General features: G+C 31.1%; 1 protein-coding gene across 2 annotated transcripts; it reads right to left on the bottom strand.

Moving 5' to 3' along the window:
* Window positions 1-1,390: 1,390 nt before the first annotated feature.
* On the bottom strand, window positions 1,391-19,563 carry LOC127720187 (phospholipid scramblase 1-like). Of its 2 annotated transcripts, none has more exons than XM_052226663.1 (10): window positions 19,507-19,563; window positions 10,900-10,965; window positions 8,083-8,211; window positions 7,264-7,341; window positions 5,794-5,870; window positions 4,746-4,882; window positions 3,791-3,905; window positions 3,338-3,434; window positions 2,626-2,684; window positions 1,391-2,159 (listed from the first exon to the last, which is right to left on the bottom strand). In XM_052226663.1, the coding sequence occupies exons 1-10, from the start codon at window positions 19,520-19,522 to the stop codon at window positions 2,109-2,111; spliced, it is 825 nt and encodes a 274-aa protein (XP_052082623.1). In that variant the 5' UTR covers window positions 19,523-19,563; the 3' UTR covers window positions 1,391-2,108. The 2 variants fall into 2 exon arrangements, with proteins under 2 accessions (XP_052082623.1, XP_052082622.1); XM_052226662.1 differs by lacking the exon at window positions 19,507-19,563 and adding an exon at window positions 12,211-12,267.
* Between the last annotated feature and the right edge of the window lie 458 nt (window positions 19,564-20,021).

Here is a 20,021-nt window from a genome sequence, read left to right as displayed (position 1 = left end):
TTATAATGGTATGTTTTGTGTTTATTAAGGACCTCCGATAGATTATAATGGTATGTTTTGCATTTAAAAAGATGCAAAGTATAAACTGGAACATAATGTATACTATCCGCAGGTGTAAGACCAGGCGTATCTGTACGGGTTTTTCCTATGTGCTTGTATTCTGGTTTCCAGATGAATATTCTTCTTTGATTTTTTTATGCAGACGTTTTGTTTTGTGAATTTTTATTTCTAAGCGATCTGTGATCTTTGTCATATCATTACATCATGCCGGTTTAAGGCATCTTTTGAAACGAATTTCAACATTTTTTTCTCTGATGGAATCCGGATGAACAATATATTTTGGTTATGCCTCCTCATTCCTTCACATTCTTTTCATATACAAGGCCTATAATTTATAATTTTTTCGAAATTTATCTAATGTGCCTGTTTGTGACATCTACTGGTAGAGTAGTGTTTCCTCAACTTAGTATTATTAATGTTCTTACTTTTTATATTAGAAAGTAATATATTAGAATTCATTCTTAAGATTTTCACTAAAAATATTGTTTTATGTCTATCATCACTAGGCATTGTAAATGCTTCTGTAAAGAGGTTGAAATCAACTTATAAACATCTGATAATTTCAATTACAATGCTACTTTCCTTACCAATGGCGACATTTGAGATACTTTCCTCTTATCAAAAACATTATATAGTTAAGTCATATGGATGTTCCGCTACTTTATCAAGATTTGTAGTACAGTCAAAGAAAGCCAAACAAAACCAGTATTGTACATAGGGAAACTCTAACAGAAAAGTCGTTCAGATACGAGGTTTCAAAAGATTTTTAAGTATAAAATAAAACGTCATAATTTTCTAGATTAGGAACCATTAGGGGACGACCATTTGATAATCGGTGGGGAAGGAGGAGGGGTGTGGCAGGAGGATTTTCTTTTTTTTTTTTATTGACTATTCGTTTTCATTTGTTGCTATGCGTGATTATATTTTTCCGCGACAACCGCGCGAAATTTGTTTGCACTTTTTTTTACGATTGATTCCTGCATTTTCTGTTGCAGAATATTCATTTTAATCCTGTCTAATGCCAGTTTATTATTTTGCAGCTCTTTCCAGATCAGGATATTTATGTTCAAAATCTTCCTCCCCAGAAAATCAAATAATCGTCCCCTTATTCAACATTTTAAACTGAACTGAATCAACATCTTCTCATTAAATTGTGTTTTTAGAATGACAAACTAGAATGCCAGTTGCTAGATCGATGCAAAGCAACTTTTTGAAGAACCACGCTTATTCTTATGATCACAAAAGTAGAATGCTGTACTTTTTGGTTGACAACATATTCATGTGTTTGACAGATTTGTATTCAAATTGATGGCCGTATATTCCAAGTAAACTAATTGTGCGACCCAGCTAGAGGATTTTTATTTGGTTTAAACATTCTACAGCAGATTGACCATAGAAACACAAAAAACTTAGCATTACACTGGCATTTACATTAAAATTATAGCACATGTCATAGCTTTTAAATTATTGTGAATAACTAATTAAACGCATGGAATAACAAATCGTCTACCACAGCCGAAACGTAATGATTGACTGTTCAATTGCTTACTCGGGTTGACCATGCCGACGCACTATGTCTCACTCCTATGCTCCTGTATGCATATGATAGCAGATGTTACTGATCCTGTCAACGCACTTGGTCTTCATCCGCTTAAAGTTCTTGTGATTCTAACTATTTCTACTTTAATGATCGTCGTTACTGAGGTACTAGTATGAGATATTTGAGCATCGGCATCTTTTGAATATATATTCCAAATAAAGTCCATGTTGAATCCATTATAACCGAAATTAAATTTGATCACTGCAAAAAACATGGACATTCCCTGCATATGCGTATATGAATCTTCATAAAGATTTTTATGTCACTTTTGAATTGAATATAAAGAAAAACATTTCTATGCTCTAGACAATCATCTTTATTGGAACAGCGGAGTATTCATGCATTTTACAGAATAAATACCAAGCACTAGTTCAAAATAAATATATTAAATTCAACTTGACAGTAATTAAGAGTATTAAGTGAGAGTCCTTCACTTTTACATATGATTCTAGTTATAACTCATCATTTTGTTACCAGCTCCTTCAAAGAACATGAAATCCTGTAACAAAAAATATTACATTTAGTTTTTTTTAATTATATATTATATATTTGTTCACTCTCAATTCATTTTTTTGATCCACATGTATAACATTTTTTCTGTTTTGACAGTTTCAAACTCAACTTAACGGACTCTTTAATTCTTTGAAAAGTCATATTTCAATATACATTTAGTTTTCTCGTTTGAATTGTTTCACATTTTTCAAGTCGGGGCCTTTAATAGCCAACTATACAGTATGGATTTTTCTCACTGTTGAAGGCCCATAATTGGTTACATCCACTTCATTGATCTTTGATGGATAGTTGACTCATTGGCAATCCTACCACATCTCTTTATTTTTATATGGTATTGCTCATTGTTTATGTGGTTTTCTAATATCTAGTTCTGTTCACTTTAAAAAATGCATGAATAATTTTCTTGTTTTCTCGTCATGTTTGAAAAATCTATTCTAATAAAAGAAACTTACAATCAAGAAAACTGCTCCCATAACGCATGCCTTTGCTTTCACATCAAGATTCATGGGAACTGAAAGTACAATATAACAAGTTATATAATTAATTGTTGTTTAGAATTGTTTAAATCTTGCTACTTTATCTATAAGATTCCTCGAAACTTCAAACAAAGCCGGACAACAATATCCATTGTGGCTTTGAAACTGAATACTTTATAATTTATAAACATCATGCAAATGTAAAAATAAAAGAACACACGAACATCTTTACATTTATCTGGTGCAAAAATATTGGTACCTTTAATCCTATAAATACCACAGGGTCAATCGAGGGTATTACATGTACCAGCCACTACTTCGGTACTGGCATAAAAATACGGATATTGTGTAATTAAAATTTGATGTTACAAAATTTTGGAAATTATTTTAGATTAAGGGATATATCTTTCTCTCTGCTCTGATTCCTTGCCCGAATTTGGTTCTACTTTTTTGTCCTTTTTGATCGATTTATAAGCTCTTTGTCTGTTTTATAAGTTTTAGATTTTCCAAAAAGTTGGGCTCGAGCATCACTGGAGGGATATCTATTGTTGAAATGCGCATCTGGTGCAGAAAAATTGGTACTGTTAATGCTATTATAAGTGAATGAATATGTAGGACAAAATATTATGTTCGTTTGTTTAAGGACCAAACAATACGGGAAATTCATACGCGCTTTAAAGTTACTTACAGTTAGCTCCGAATGTATTTGCATCAGTAAATAATTCTGCCATTCCTGGTTTTTTCGAAATCTTTCCAATGTCTGATGTTTCTTCTAGATTCTTAAGCTAAAATGTATAATAATTACAAAAATGTACAACATAATATATTACGCGTGTTTAGAGCTCGTATTTATTTATGTCTATTCAACTCAAGATGATTTTAAATTTGAACAGATAAATGAATACAGTGACATATGTTGTCCTCTATTATAGTTTATATATAAACAAAAATTGAAATGAAAAAAAAAAACCGTTTAATGAAAACACACAACTTGATGAAGTTTTTGCTATAAATAGGAAATGTGGGGAACACATTCTTTGTAATATTAAGAGTGCATTTCTGTAGGCGTATATCCCTGAAGTCCCTCTTTAAATTTTTCATATACAATGTATCATGAGAAAGTCAATTTTTTTTCGCTTACCATAAAAACATCTTCACAGCATGGCATACTGAGTACACAGCAGGGACCATTTATTTTCAGTATATCATTGTGGTCGGCATCTTTAATTGTGAATCTTGGAGCCCAGCAACTCTGTCTGTTAAACAATGGAAATTTTGATAAATTATTAGATACTCTTCATAGTATCTTCAGTTGAAGATAACATTCATTTTCTGATGGGATGTCCAGCATTCGAACAACAACGACAAGATGTGTTACATTCTGATTTTAAAAATATGTATTTATTTCTGAATCTAGATACAGAGAACATATTTATTTGGTTTCTTTCATGTAAACATGAATAAATATTCACCACTGTGGCTTTAATTGTTTAAAAATGTTTTACAATAAAAAAAAAACCAACTTCTGTAGTTAACTTCATATCATTAGTATTACAATTATTGTTTATTTACTTGTGTCTATTTATAATCATTAAATGTAACATGCCTTTTATTGGCCGATGATTGGTTTAATAAAAGTAGTCGTAGTATAATTGATTTACATGGCGATCAAAAATACCATTGAAAATTCATTATTTTCAGTAAGATAAAAATGATTGCGTTTACTTTACAATGCTTACTCTAGAGAAATGAAGACTAGACGAGTTAATTGTTGGTAATTGGCTAAGTCGATAGTAGCCATGTCAAATATCATTGGCGATAGAAACTTGTTCCGTCTATATTTAAACAGTTCAACCAATATTATGTAGTATAAATATTAAATAACAACCTTTTAACGAACCCTGTGCATGTCAATTAAAGCCCGAGACTGTTATTTTGTGTTCATTCAGATAACTTGTCTGTCCTTAGTTACAGAAAAGAGGCTTATTATAATAACTACGACCTAAGCGGCCTTTGTACAGAATAGTAGCGGAAAATATACATGTAAGATGAATTTTGAGATATTTTCAATTTGACATTTGTAACTTTTAACTTACTCTTGCCGTACGTATCCAATTACATGACCAATGGGTGCTTCAATACGCACTTCGTGTGCGCAACAGTTGCAGCTTCCGGTTGCGCACCAGCAACATCCAGCAAACATTTTAAAATCTCTTACTAGCCGTAATACTTCCTGAAAATATGTAACAGATATGAAATTACTATATTCCGGTATTTACATGTATTAAACTTTATGAACTTATGGCATTTAGACCTAGAAAACCGCAAATAACGGCTTTCTGAAATGTGTACCATTACTGAACGCTCAAACACTTATCATTTTATTTCTGATAAATTACGATTCGTAGTTCTTCAAAAAGCCAATGAGATATATGAACAGGATATGATGTTGAAAGTTATTTTTTGTCATTTTGTTACATTTCAACTGGTAGATAGAATAAGCATCAGATACCATATGACTTTTTCCATATAGTCGCGACTGTTTGTATGAAAAATAACAATACGATCGATTGTTTTCTAGATACATTGCAATCGTTTAAGAAGATAAAATCCGGCACAAAATCTCCGTCTCATCCCTTTCCTTAAATCAGTTGTAACAAAATCAAAAGATGAAAGATAAGCGTGGGTCTTATGTGTGGATGGGGTTTACCGAAAAGAGAATAATGGGCACAAATTGCAAAATAAATGGCAAAAAATAAAGAATAGAGAAAAATAGGCCAAAACAATTAAGGTATGATTGTAATATTTTTTCTGTCTATGAAGAAATAACATCAGAAATGTGGTGCACACTGAATAACCCGCGTATTCCTTATAATTTAATTCTAAATTCCATTTTTAAGGAGTAAATCCTGAAAAAAACTGATGACGTCACGGTCACATGACAAAATTATGTCTATGAGCTGATAGACAAAAAACTTTCAGCCAATCAGATGACGTGTAACATCCAAAATTAAATTATTAAAGAATAGAGAATAATGGGTAAAATAAATAAAGAATAAAGAAAAATGGTTAAAAAAAATAAAGAATATAGTAATGAAGAACTCCCCATCCAGACCTTCATACATGTAGTAATATGGTATCTACCTGGTTCATATTGTCTGTTATGTGGATAGTGAACCCTCTACTTGGTCCACAACATTGTCTCTGTAGCATAGATGATTCTACAATGAGATATATAATATAAATCCAGTGTTTGTGTGTGTTTTGATTATTAATGTTCTAGACAAATCTTTATAAGAAACAAAATATAGTGTTTTTTTTCAAATTATTTCCTAAAATTATGAATAAAACTATACATCGAGTGGAAAATTTTGTCCCAGCGAGTTTGACTTACATGTAATTGTTGCATATAACATATTGGTTCATGTTGCTCAGTCTTTAGTTTTCTTTGTTGTGTTTTGTGTGCTGTTTTTGTCATGGCATTGTCAGTTTGTTTTCGACATATGAATTAAATATCCTTTTGATATCTTTTGTCTCGCTTTTGTATTTGCATTATGTATCCTTAAATATAAAATAAGGAGATGCAATATGATTGCCAATGAGACGACTATCCACCAGAGTTCAAATGGAGTGAATGTAAGTATAAGCCAACCTACTGTACGACCTTCAACAGTGATAAAAACTCATACGTATATAGTCGGCTATAAAAGGCCACGACATGAACAACATGAAACAGTTCAAACGAGAACACTAAATTTAAATTCTTTCAAATAGATCCCCATGCTTCTTCATTTTAGAGCCGATATTCCTCCCCCCGACAGCTCTCATTGTGATACCACCTAACGTGACTTGAACTTCAATGACAACCCCGCCTCTCTAAACTGTACTTCAGTTCTGTTAACTCAAAATAATAATCAATTCAATGCACGCTTAATTGGCATTTCTGTTTTTCGTTTGTTGTTGTGTACATAAGATGAATTGTTTTACAGTTGTCATTTCGGGGCTTTTTATAGCAGACTATGTGTTATGGGTTTTGCTCATTATTGAAGGTCGTAAGGTGTCCTATAGTTGTTAACCCTCTGTCATTTAGTATCTGGTGGTGAGCTGTCTCATTGGCAATCATAGCACATCTTCTTATTTTTATATTAATAGTTACATGTATTGTATGGTAATGTCAGTGTAATACAAGGATTATGTAGATATAAGAAGATGTGGTATGAGTGCCAATGAGACAACTCTCCAACCAAGTCACAATTTGTAAAAATAAACCAAAGTACGGTCTTCAACACGGAGCCTTGGCTCACATCGAACAGCAAGCTATAAAGGGCCCCAAAAATGAGTAGTGTAAAACCATTCAAACAGGAAAAACAAACGGTATAATGTATATAAAAAAAGAAACGAGAAACACTTATGAACCACATCAACAAACGACAACCACTGAAAATCAGGTTCCTGACTTAGGACAGGTGCAAACAAATGCAGAGGGTTTTAACGTTTTAACAGGCGCCAACCTTCCCCCTAACCTGAAACAATAGTGTAACATCACAACATAGAAAGGCACACTATAAAATATCATACATACTTTAACAAACAATAATTTAAAATAAAGTTTACCTTCAGCAGCAAAGTAGATCTGTTGGTTTTGGTTGTTGGTTATTTGATATTTGTTTGCCTGTTCCCAGCCAACAAAGGCTACAAAGAAAATATTAGAAATGAAATACATTTTATTTTGCTAGAAAATACATTTGAGTGATATAATCTGAGTCATGGAATCATCATTATTATCATTGATTTGGTCATAATTATAAATTAACTGTTTACAAAACTTTGAATTTTCGAAATACTTGGGCTTTTCTACCTGAGGAATAGACTACCTTAGCTGTATTTGGCAAAATTTTAAGGAATTTTGGGTCCTCAATGCTCTTCAACTTCGTACTTTATTTGACCGTTTTAATTATTATTTCTATTCAAGCGTCACTGATGAGTCTTTTGTAGGCGAAACGGGCGACTGGCATACAGAATTTTAATCCTGGTATCTTTGATGAGTTTATTTACTAAGATCTTTCCTAAGACATTTTACATGAGGCTATTACAGACATGTATTATTATTTAACTTTATTTGATTTTTGCTATTTTGTTAATGTTTCATTGACTTTACCCAAAATTCTTCTTTTATTCAGAACAGAAAATATCTATTTGTATGTGAAAATAAACGAATTAATTCATTGATACTGTCGTCAAAATTGTATGCCTAATATATATAATTGCTATTAGATATTTAGTAATCAATTAGTACTGACAAATAAAATGTCCATCTTGTAAATGGATTTGCAGGCATTGCCTTTTGATCAGCGCCTTTGTTCTAAGTGTATACTGCATAGTACATGAGTTATCAAAAATAATTTTTGAATTTATAATCAAAATGAACCATACCCTCAATTAAATCAACTTGCTGTTTGATTATAACTGAGTCAATCTGTGTTAAGTATTCCAGTCCCGACGGACACCCTGCAGCAGCACCTACGGCCGGCATCCATTGTTGTTGATTGGCTTGAGGTAATCCTGCAATAATGAAACACATAAATATAAGAATACAAGTGTAACTCAGATGGAAAGGGGAACAAGTTACAAATGATTTGATACAAGTAAAAACAGATTAAAATTCTACATAATAACACAACAAACAAACACATGTAGCATAATTGATATTTCAAAACATAGAAAATTACACTTTAACGCATTTTTATCATGTATGCACACTTGAAACAAATTGAATATCCATAGCGTATACATAACACTACTAAGTGGAAAAATACATAGCTAAAAGTATCATGAGTATTTTCGAGGAGGCAATTAAAAAAAATATCTGGGCATAACTAGAAATCCAACAATTAAGACTATGATAAATCATGTTAATTGCTGCAAAAGTCTTTTTTAGTGTTCAATAGCAGTAAGGACTTTTTCTAGAAATTTCCTCTTCCATATTATGAATTTTATTTGTCATTTCATTTCAAAACTACAAAAGTATCCAATTTCAACAAGATTTTATTAACTTTCCGATATTGACACGGGGTGAACAACTCAAACATCTAAAAGGTGTCTTAATTTTTGCTAAACGAATATTTTGTTCTTTAAATTCAATCAGCTTATTTTTTATAAATACCGGTTTATAGTAATCAGATAAAACAAAAACTTGTAGCAATTAATATTTTTTACTACCATTTGATAATTATAGCCATAACGTTTCAAATTAGGGAATATTATCAATCAGAATTTCTTGACACCTAGCAAATTTGAAACACAGAAAATGTAGTCTGACACAAATAGTTGTGTTTTCTGCCAGCTTCAAGGAAATTAAATTTTTGTGACTTATCGTAGCACTATCAAAAAGGTACCTGGCTAAAAAAAAGGTTATAAAGTTTGTTCGACGAAAGCACATGAAATGTCCGGAACTCTGTCCCCTGTGTTGGACTTGTGACCTAATATTGAGTTGTCCTCTCTCTAGGTTAGTCAATATTGACATTTTTGATAGTAGAATAATAAAAATATTGATACTTATTAAGAATAATTGATTAACAAACATTTGTCGTCAACTACAGGTTGTTTCCACAACAAGACATTTAACATGATTTATAGTGCATAAAGACGAGAGTTGTATACATATATACTCATATATTAAGTTTTTTTTCATAAGTTAATTACAAATCAAGTATGGATTCAGAGAGTCAAATATATATTTAATGAGGGCCTGGATGGAGTTTACAGAATAGATAATAATGGGCAGAAGGTGTAGAATAAAGGGCACAAAATATAACGAATAGAGAATAATGTACAAAATTTATAAAAAATGGAGAAAAATGGCTTAAAAAATTAGGGGAATACAGAATTGAAGGAGACCTTAATTAACAAAACACTGAGAGTTCGTGTGAGTTTTATTACCTCCCTTTGGTGTGAAATTAAAAATTTAAGGGAGTTATGAAGGAATACCACTCGCCACTTAAAACATATGTTTTTGTTTCAGTTTGCACTTGAAGGCCCATAATTGTATATGCGAAACGTTTGTTTTCCTCTGTTTAACATATTAATTAAAACGTTATTTGAAGAACACCCTTTTTTCTTCGTTTAGTAAACTTTATCTGTCCTGTCATTCACAATTTTTGGGCTTGCTACAGCTTTCTATCAAATATCAACAAAAATACATTTGGCCATCAGTAGTTTATTTTAAGGTAAAGTATCCTTTACAAGAAACAAGTCAATTCACCCTAACCATTCACAGTCATTAATTTATAAAATCTAAATTTAATTGACATAGCATTAATTCGATTTTTTTATCCGAACACGTCATTTTGTTATTATGTTAACATCGTGTTAAAGTCCATTTATAATTCCACAGTCCAATTTAAATTCTTTGTACTTTAAATGGAATATTTAAAACAAGTGATTAAATAGTTAAAAGCGTCAACGAGACTTATTTCACAAATATTTATTTAAATTCTTAACTCCCTTTTCAAATTTGGATAATTATTAAGCCTATTTTTGAACCTTACGGTATAAACAGTAACAGGGATACTTCGCAAGAAATACGCAAGAAATCCAACTTTATTTCCATACGTACTCCCCAAACATTGGTACTAACACATTTACATATTGAGACTCATATTTGTTACTTGCTTTCAACAATGAGATGTGAATAGCAGACTTTATTTTGGTGGTTAGTTGTCTCATTGGCAATCATATTCGAGTGGACTTGATTCGGTGTTCCAAAGAATTTTCGTTCGTATCAAATGATTTTAGATGTAAAATTGGCTATGGTTGCAACTTGCTACGGAAAAATTAGATTTACATTGTTTTGTTAGCCTGCGACCCCTTTAGTTTAAATAATTCATCTTGAATTTTTCCCACTTTAGCTACCTAAAATTTTGGCATCAAACTTTATTGGCAGGGATCTATATATCGAACACAACAAAAACTGACAATTTGACGTTTATCAAACTTAAGGAATTGTCTTCTACATTTTCGTATTACAAATAAATCGTTCAGTGTTTTCAACGACATCTTACATTTATACATGTTTATCATAAAGGGAGAATGCGTAAAAAAAGGAGTAAAAAAATAGTATGTTCCTTCTGTATATATGAACGGGTTCATTTATGTGACCGTTTAATTCTCCTGAACGCTATTGTGTTCTTCAGTGGTTAATTTCCCGAAGAGAACGGTCAGAGAACTGTATAGCTATTACTAAAAACAAACCTGGTGGCAGTGCTGGTGGTTGGTTAGTATATGCTGGTGGCTGTGACCCATCTTGTCCAGGATGTACTGAAAAAAAATAACTATATATTTTAATATTTGTGACTATCTCTAGTTGTAATTAGCGATTATATGAAGCTTGTTTTTAATTTTTGTTTATTTTTGTATCGATATTCTCGCAATCCCGTCACATTGAAATAAATCAAATAAATATACTATATAAATACATTACTTATGTATAAACATATAAACATGGATTACGTCGGAATTATTTTCTGTATGCGGTAATACCATAACAAATAACAATGTTTAAGTTGATGACCGATTTTTGAATACAAACAATCGTTTGAGAGTTTGTTTATGTGTCCAGACATGATCAGTATGCTTTTAACTTGTCATGTTAAATCCAATAGAGTGGGGGACTGAAAATTTGCAAAACGGGACCTGGAACTAAAAAATGAATAGAAAACACAAATTTCAGTTATAAATTGCGAAAGGAGGGGTGGCGTTTCTTAACACCCTCAACGCCGTGCTCCACTTCCATGTTATCTTTTTTTTTTACGTTGGGGTTAATCGTTTAATGCATATTGGATTAAAGGTATATTAGATTTAGATTCTATATATATATATAGCCACTGATCAAACAAAAAGACGGATGGCTGGAAGAAATTCACAGTCATATCGATGCTAACAAAAAAAAATTACCAAAGAAATACATTTATTTACGTCAGATGTATCAAACTATCTTTATTGTTTTTTATCCTTCTCTAGTTATTGAACTCCCTTTTACGATGGTCTGGATTGTGGAGGGAGGATGTCCTTCAATTCTGTATTCACTAATTTTTAATTTTCTTTCCCGTATATTTTAATTTAACTTCCATGTTATCTGTGTATTACATTATAATATTTTCAGTATTATTTATTAATTACATGTAAATAAATAAATAAGTTTCCATGAATTGTAAATTTATTCAAAATCGATAAAATTCAGCATAATATATGTAGCTTGATGATGCATTGATTGCTTTTATATCGCTGTCTGTTTTTCATATCGATATATTTTTTTTATCTATGTCGAGAATATGGTAGTTGAAACTATGATATCGTTTTTAATTGCACGTATTTTGGATTCCTCATTGCATTTCTGTGCGACCGATATTATATTATACATGTATAAAATTACCATGCACAATTTCAGCCTCATAACTTGTTTGTCTACGCTTGTGTGAAGCATATTCATATCCTGTTAAAACTTTTAAAAATGGTAAAATTTTTAACAATTTGCATAATATTCATATTAAAATAATCTTTTACCTTTTTGTTGGTTCATGATTACAATCCTGTGTAGTTTGTGAACGAGTGACCATTCATCTATTGTGTAATCAATATATAATTGTTTGTATTTGTTTACATTGGTAACGGACTAAGCTTGACCGATGTCCAGTTACAAATTTTGACCTGTTTTAGTTATTTCTTAATAGGTGAAAAATTAACTCTATTTAAATTACCCAGCCGGTAACAAAAACAGTGGGGGGAAAATCGATGAAAGGATAAATATGAAATAATTGCAGGATTTGGATTATATTAGCGTGCATATTTAATTAAATTAGAATAAATTATTCATATGGGCATTCAATATTAATTAGGTATTGTTTACAATCTGACAGAAATAATTTTTAATTAATCAAGGACTTAGACGAATAAATACGGTTGACTTTGTTCCCCATAAAACTGTTCTGTCAACAAACTGAGTATTACTTAGTGGATGCTGTCAGCGATATATCCACAACCTTTACATTGGGTTAATAATTCTGCATTCATGTCTAAATATTGGTTTTTTTTTAACAATGGCATCATATCAAAGTCTCGGACAAAAGTCGACAAGCTAAATTGTTCTTTGATTTACAAATGCCTTATTTTTTAAATCATTTTCCACTGTTTTTCTTCTTCTTTGACAATTATATATATTAAATAAGCGTATTGCATTTGCGCCAATTTGAAAAAAAAAAAAAATACTTTGCACCAAACAATTTTTTCTTTGACGATTAAATATTAAATCGGCGTATTGAATAAAAATCCATTGCACCAATACAAAGTACTTATTTGCGCCAAGAAATAAATATTTCATTTGCATCATTTGAAAATGACTAAGTAAGATCACATTCCGTTAGATGAATTATCATTACATATGTTAATTTAAATAAACCAGTTACATGGGTGTGTCTGACGGTCCTGGGGAAGGGGGAAGGGGTCGTGCGCACATTTGATCGCCAAAAAATCTCATCTTTTTCTCGATTTATGATTTTTTTTCGCATAAAATCGTCCAAAAATTTCCGCTCAACAGTATATATTCTATTTCTAGAAATACGCCCCACCCATTCCAAAAGTCCTTGATCCGACCATGCTTAATGAGTCATAAAGCACTTAAAATGCGATACAATTGATCTGTTGCACACCGAGACAAACCGGAGAAATTATAAAAAAAATAATAATGGACTGTAAATTCCAATTATATATAAAAAGGGACTATCTTCTTGAAAAAAGAATCCGATTAACGGTAGAGGTGAAACTAGACGGTCACTGTGCAGTAGAATTGTTGCTTACACTGCCATGATTGACTTGCAAAATATGCCCCGTTATTGTACGTATGACGCCATTGTGTTTGCTGTTTTATCGTAAACACAAAGTTGAAAGCACTATTTTACGTAATCATTGTAAACAGGTTAAGATACCGATAAACGTACTTTATTAGCTTAACCGGACCTTTTTTTTTAAAATTTATTGATTGTTTGATTATTCTAATAAATCTACACAATAACCTTGTATTCCTCACTCGGATTGGTGTTGTTCATACAGTGGCGTGTACACTGAAAAGTGTGTGTGTGGGGAGACAAAATTCTGAAAGTGACAAGAAAAAAAAACTTTCCTATAATAGTTGAATAATCTAAAATTAGTTAGTGACCTCTTTCATTTTCATTTTTTCATTTCAATAATATTCTTTTGCCAAAAAGTGTATAGGTGTGTAGGGGGAGGGGGCATTGCCCTATGTGCCCTCCCCGGCTCCTCCGCCAGTATCATAAGATCTTGAGATGATAAAATATTATTTTTTAAACTTATTTTTCAATTTTTTTTTCTACTGTCGTTCGTCCATCGTCGAACATGTCAAAATATAACAAAACTCTTCACTAATTTCAACTTAATTACAATCATGGCTTTCTTTCTGAATGTCTGCATCTGCCTATTTACGCAGAAATTTTTGAGTTCAAAGTTCTATATAATTATGCAATTCAGATTTGTAGTAAAATGCTTTTGGAGAATTCAGCAGAGAAGTATACCACTACGTTTGCCTTAAAGTTAAGCTTAATTTAACAGAAGTATACAATCAGTAACGACTATAATGCATTAAGAGTACCTTAAACTTGATAGTCCACACTGAACACTGCACATCTCTGTATTCACTATAACTAATAGCAGCTAGTTTGTATAAACTTTTCATTTTCCAGTTACAAGCAATGTCCAGTTAATCATATTCGTTGTTTAAGTTTAATTTGAATGTCGAAGCGGAATTTATAGTTCACAACGAAATCATGTATATCTTTTATTCCGATTAAACAAATAATTTACCAAATTTAAGATGAACGCATTTTCATGATTACAGAGTTTTAACTCATTTTTCAGGAATGTATACAACATTCAAGCATTGGTGGTAGACAATTTTAGTTTGACCGAATGATTAAACGTGATCTACTTATTTTTAGATAAAAATAATTGTCTATTATCTTCTTTGACTCTTGGCGATTAAAGCATACCGAACAGAAGTTGCAAACATTCTTTGACACTTTATAATATTCAGAATGGTTTTATTTGTACAGGTGAAGGTCTGTGTTTTTTAATTTATTAAGCTATTATTTTAGTTATTATCTAAGTGTTTTTCCAGTAATGATTTTTATTCTATGTTCTTTTACGTAACTCTTTCGGGTCTAGTGAACTTGATTTTAAACAGATGGAGGGGTAAAAATATCCAAAATCTATTTAGATCTTGCGATATTTTTGCTTTTGATACGATAACGTTACCATTGACAAGGCTCCTGACATGAATAAGATACGATAACGTAACCCTGTGTCTACTTCTCTACCGACAGTGTTACGGTTCCACCCCACTACTCATTTACATTTTTTTTACATTTAGTTGTTTGTGTCCTCTTGGCCTGTACCATTCTGTCTCATTGGCGTTCATACCAAATCTCCTTATTTTATATATGTAGCAACTATCTTGAATGATAATAATGATTTTTTTCCTATTGTTGTGTCACATATGGATTGTAAGTTATTTGACATTCCATAATATAATAATACAAATGTACATTGAAACAATCCCTACACAGCCATTAATAACACATATTTATAGATTTATGGTTTATACAAAATTTACATGATCGATGGTTAACGAATTGATGATGTCTTCGGATTAGATAAGAGTCAATTACAAATCCGCTATTGCGTGATGAATACATGGAATCACTTGATATAATATATCAACATATTTTATAGGAGTAACACGACGAGTGTTATAATTGGAGCAGGATCTGATAACCATTCCGGAACACCGTTTTTTATGATGTGTTTCGAAGACTGTTGCCGTTTGCCTTTTCGTCGTATTTCGTTTTTTTCCATATTTTAGCGGTCTCTCTTTCAACTTGTAAGTCTTTAGTCTTCCCTTTGGCATCTTTCGCCTCTTTTTTACGAAAATATAATATTACATCCATATTACCATATGATATACTAAATTTGTTTTTGTTTCAATTAAAACTTCTTTTAATACACCGAATTAATAATTATAATATAAATGTATCATTAACCTTTTTGTATCTCATCTACAATTCACTTATCGGGAATAATATTTTCTCTTATACATGTATCAGATAATTGTCGTCTTACACATACAACTTTAAACGTCCTACGTGACGAATTAAACATTTACATTATTAGTTTGGATATTCACCTAATATGCCTGTTTTAAGAGCAATGCTAATTACAAGCGTATTGTGTTATGTTATGCATTTTTTCTCTGCATGCAAGGTCGTACATTCCAGCGACAAATGTACTATATCAAGTTCATTCACAAGTTTATAGACGAATTCTAGTATACAAAAACCGTAAGCTCTATTGTGATTTTGATCGTCTTATTACATGTACACACAAAACATTTAAAGAGTGCAAGTTTAAAACAAAGCAAGCATACCAATCCCACAAGAACTACACAATAAAAGCAAACTCAGTCCATCCTGACATGACATATGCAATGTACGCACCTATATTACTGAAATAACGAGGTCCAATTTGTTAGCCGACATGACGTAAAAACGACGAATCAAATAATTCAACTTTATATATAACTAATATAGGACAATGGTGTTGATTAAAAATTCCACCACTCCAGGCTCTTTTGTTTTCCGTATAATTAATATTACCAATAATTAACAAGTTCCGGATCGAATCCGATACCGACACCAATAGTATACATGTATGTCACTTGTAACCTAATCTGTATGTTCCGCCTCTACAGGCGCACCACCAAATGGTGCATTTGGGATTAGCTATATACACGGGTCATAATCACACCTGAATTTCGACATTATACAGGGATTGACACAGATAAATTCAAACACTGTCACAAGTTTCCGGTTGCAGTAAGAAAACCAGGACGGGTTCAAACAGAACGATTTGAAAGCAGAGAAAACTGTGCACCAGCAAGACTATATCAGATGACAATACGAATACTAAAAATGCAGACTAAAAATAAGGCGTATGTACTTTAATTCAGTCACGGACCCGCGGTGTCGCGGATGTGTTCTAGTACTATATAAATTATGCAGAAAAATCATTAAAGCATTAAATATAAGCACGAATTGCATTGGCTTGAACTACTCTTCCAGGAAACAAATTAAGATTTAAAAATTGATATTGATAACAATTGTTTTCTTCTCTTATGGGGTAGTCATTCCAAGTTTTTGCAGCTATGTTGCGACAAAATTGATTAAAAATTTAATGCTAAAACTAAAATATATATGGCTTTCCTGTGTTTTGGATGAGATGTCCGAATTAAACTTTATTTGTCTCATCCATTCTTTTACTTGTTTTGGGTAATAAGATATGTTTTAATCCTTTAAAGGTAAAATGGATAAAAACTAAGAAGATATGCAGCAACTTATAAACTAAAAAACAGTTTTTATTCCAAAAAGGATGATTATATATTTATTGGGATATTTTATTTTAACTTATATTCTTATTTCAAAATGTTTGGAAAATGAAATCTTTTAATTTATTAAGAGGATTTAAATGTCACAGAAGACTATTTGACAATCATAATAAACCGTTTAATCTCTATATATGGTTAATAAAAACAATTTAATTGTTTAAAACAGTATAAACAAATTCACCTATAAATGTTTGACACTTGTTGTATAAACTGGAAGTTGGAAGACTCTTGACATATTGATTTGTCGACGACAATTTTTAACAAGCGTCTACTTTATATTCTATGTCTCTCGATTGAAGAAACCCGAAGATTTTGTCAAACATAAAAATAATATTTCTTTTGCATGGATTTAATGAATTTTTATTGAAAACAACAATGGTGCCGGATTCACTGTGGCATGTCATAACATAATACCAATCTCGGTTTAGTGTTGTACGAATGATTTAAATTAAAATTTTGAAATACCATGTTAGAGGTGTTGAATGTAGGACAGAAAGTCACAGGACAAAAAGTCACCGACAAAAAGTCATGGACAAAAATTCATAGGACAATAAGTCACAGACAAAAAGTCACGGACGAAAAGTTACAGGACAAAAAGTCACAGACAAAAAAATCACGGACGAAAAGTCACAGGACAAAAAGTCACAATTCAGTATGAGATTATTTTTCTTTGAATAAAAAAAACACTTGTTTAAAATAAAACATTTTTGTATTTTACTTGAACTATTTTATATAAAGCAACTTTCTAATTAAAAAATATATGTAATAAATATCAAAAATAATCAAATAATTGTTAAGAAAACAAAATGTCAAAGTGACTTCGTACTTAAATGGCTTCGTGGTTACAAGAAATTTATCATTTACATGATTAAAATTAAAAAAAAAATCATTTATCCATGCTCATGAACAATTTCATAAACCGGACAATGAATATATTTAATAAAAAGAAAATATTTCAAGATCTTTCTTATATATATTCAAACAATTGTCAACTAATTGTTTGTGACTTTTTGTCCTGTGACTTTTCGTCCTATCAAATTTGCGACTTTCTGACCTGTGACTTTTTGTCCTGTGACTTTCTGACCTGTGACTTTTGTCCGTTTACCAGAGGTGATTACCGACACAGGGTTCACTGTATGCTTTCCATTCATAAGATCATTTCAGTGTTACCTTGGACAAATTAGTAATATATAGTTTTCTCTTCCAATGTGTTGCTTTTGTCTGTTGCACTATGAAAACAACATAAACTATTTAAAATGGTATTGAAGCGGTTAATTGAATTGCCGAAACCCCCCCATCGACACTGAGATTACATCTAGAATGTACAGATGACCATCGTATACTACCAAAACACACTATCTAGAAATCACAATATTTAGACCACATTGAAATAATGAAATTCAGCAATATGTGTAAAACCTTGTATGATAAATGAGGGTCTGGATGGGGGTCCGAGTAAAATTTCTGTATGCTTTAAATTCTAATGTCATCAAAGTTTTCTTCATCTTTAAAAATAACGCTTATTCTGTAAAAGTTTCATGAACAGGATTTTACTTTTAACTTTTTCTGTAAGTAGATGATTTCTTTATTCTGTACATCGTTTATTTCTGTAATCAGTGATGTATTTCCTAATTCTTTGATTTTCCACAGATATATTATCTATACTTTTACACCCCATAATTCTCTTTACATTATTTTTTGAAGAAATTCACAGTCATATCGATGCTAACAAAAAAAAATTACCAAAGAAATACATTTATTTACGTCAGATGTATCAAACTATCTTTATTGTTTTTTATCCTTCTCTAGTTATTGAACTCCCTTTTACGATGGTCTGGATTGTGGAGGGAGGATGTCCTTCAATTCTGTATTCACTAATTTTTAATTTTCTTTCCCGTATATTTTAATTTAACTTCCATGTTATCTGTGTATTACATTATAATATTTTCAGTATTATTTATTAATTACATGTAAATAAATAAATAAGTTTCCATGAATTGTAAATTTATTCAAAATCGATAAAATTCAGCATAATATATGTAGCTTGATGATGCATTGATTGCTTTTATATCGCTGTCTGTTTTTCATATCGATATATTTTTTTATCTATGTCGAGAATATGGTAGTTGAAACTATGATATCGTTTTTAATTGCACGTATTTTGGATTCCTCATTGCATTTCTGTGCGACCGATATTATATTATACATGTATAAAATTACCATGCACAATTTCAGCCTCATAACTTGTTTGTCTACGCTTGTGTGAAGCATATTCATATCCTGTTAAAACTTTTAAAAATGGTAAAATTTTTAACAATTTGCATAATATTCATATTAAAATAATCTTTTACCTTTTTGTTGGTTCATGATTACAATCCTGTGTAGTTTGTGAACGAGTGACCATTCATCTATTGTGTAATCAATATATAATTGTTTGTATTTGTTTACATTGGTAACGGACTAAGCTTGACCGATGTCCAGTTACAAATTTTGACCTGTTTTAGTTATTTCTTAATAGGTGAAAAATTAACTCTATTTAAATTACCCAGCCGGTAACAAAAACAGTGGGGGGAAAATCGATGAAAGGATAAATATGAAATAATTGCAGGATTTGGATTATATTAGCGTGCATATTTAATTAAATTAGAATAAATTATTCATATGGGCATTCAATATTAATTAGGTATTGTTTACAATCTGACAGAAATAATTTTTAATTAATCAAGGACTTAGACGAATAAATACGGTTGACTTTGTTCCCCATAAAACTGTTCTGTCAACAAACTGAGTATTACTTAGTGGATGCTGTCAGCGATATATCCACAACCTTTACATTGGGTTAATAATTCTGCATTCATGTCTAAAT

Source organism: Mytilus californianus, unplaced genomic scaffold, assembly GCF_021869535.1.
Source record: "Mytilus californianus isolate M0D057914Y unplaced genomic scaffold, xbMytCali1.0.p SCAF_11, whole genome shotgun sequence".
Taxonomy (NCBI): domain Eukaryota; kingdom Metazoa; phylum Mollusca; class Bivalvia; order Mytilida; family Mytilidae; genus Mytilus; species Mytilus californianus.
The sequence above is the reverse complement of the archived record's forward strand: the minus strand, read 5'-3'. Positions and strand labels throughout refer to the sequence as shown.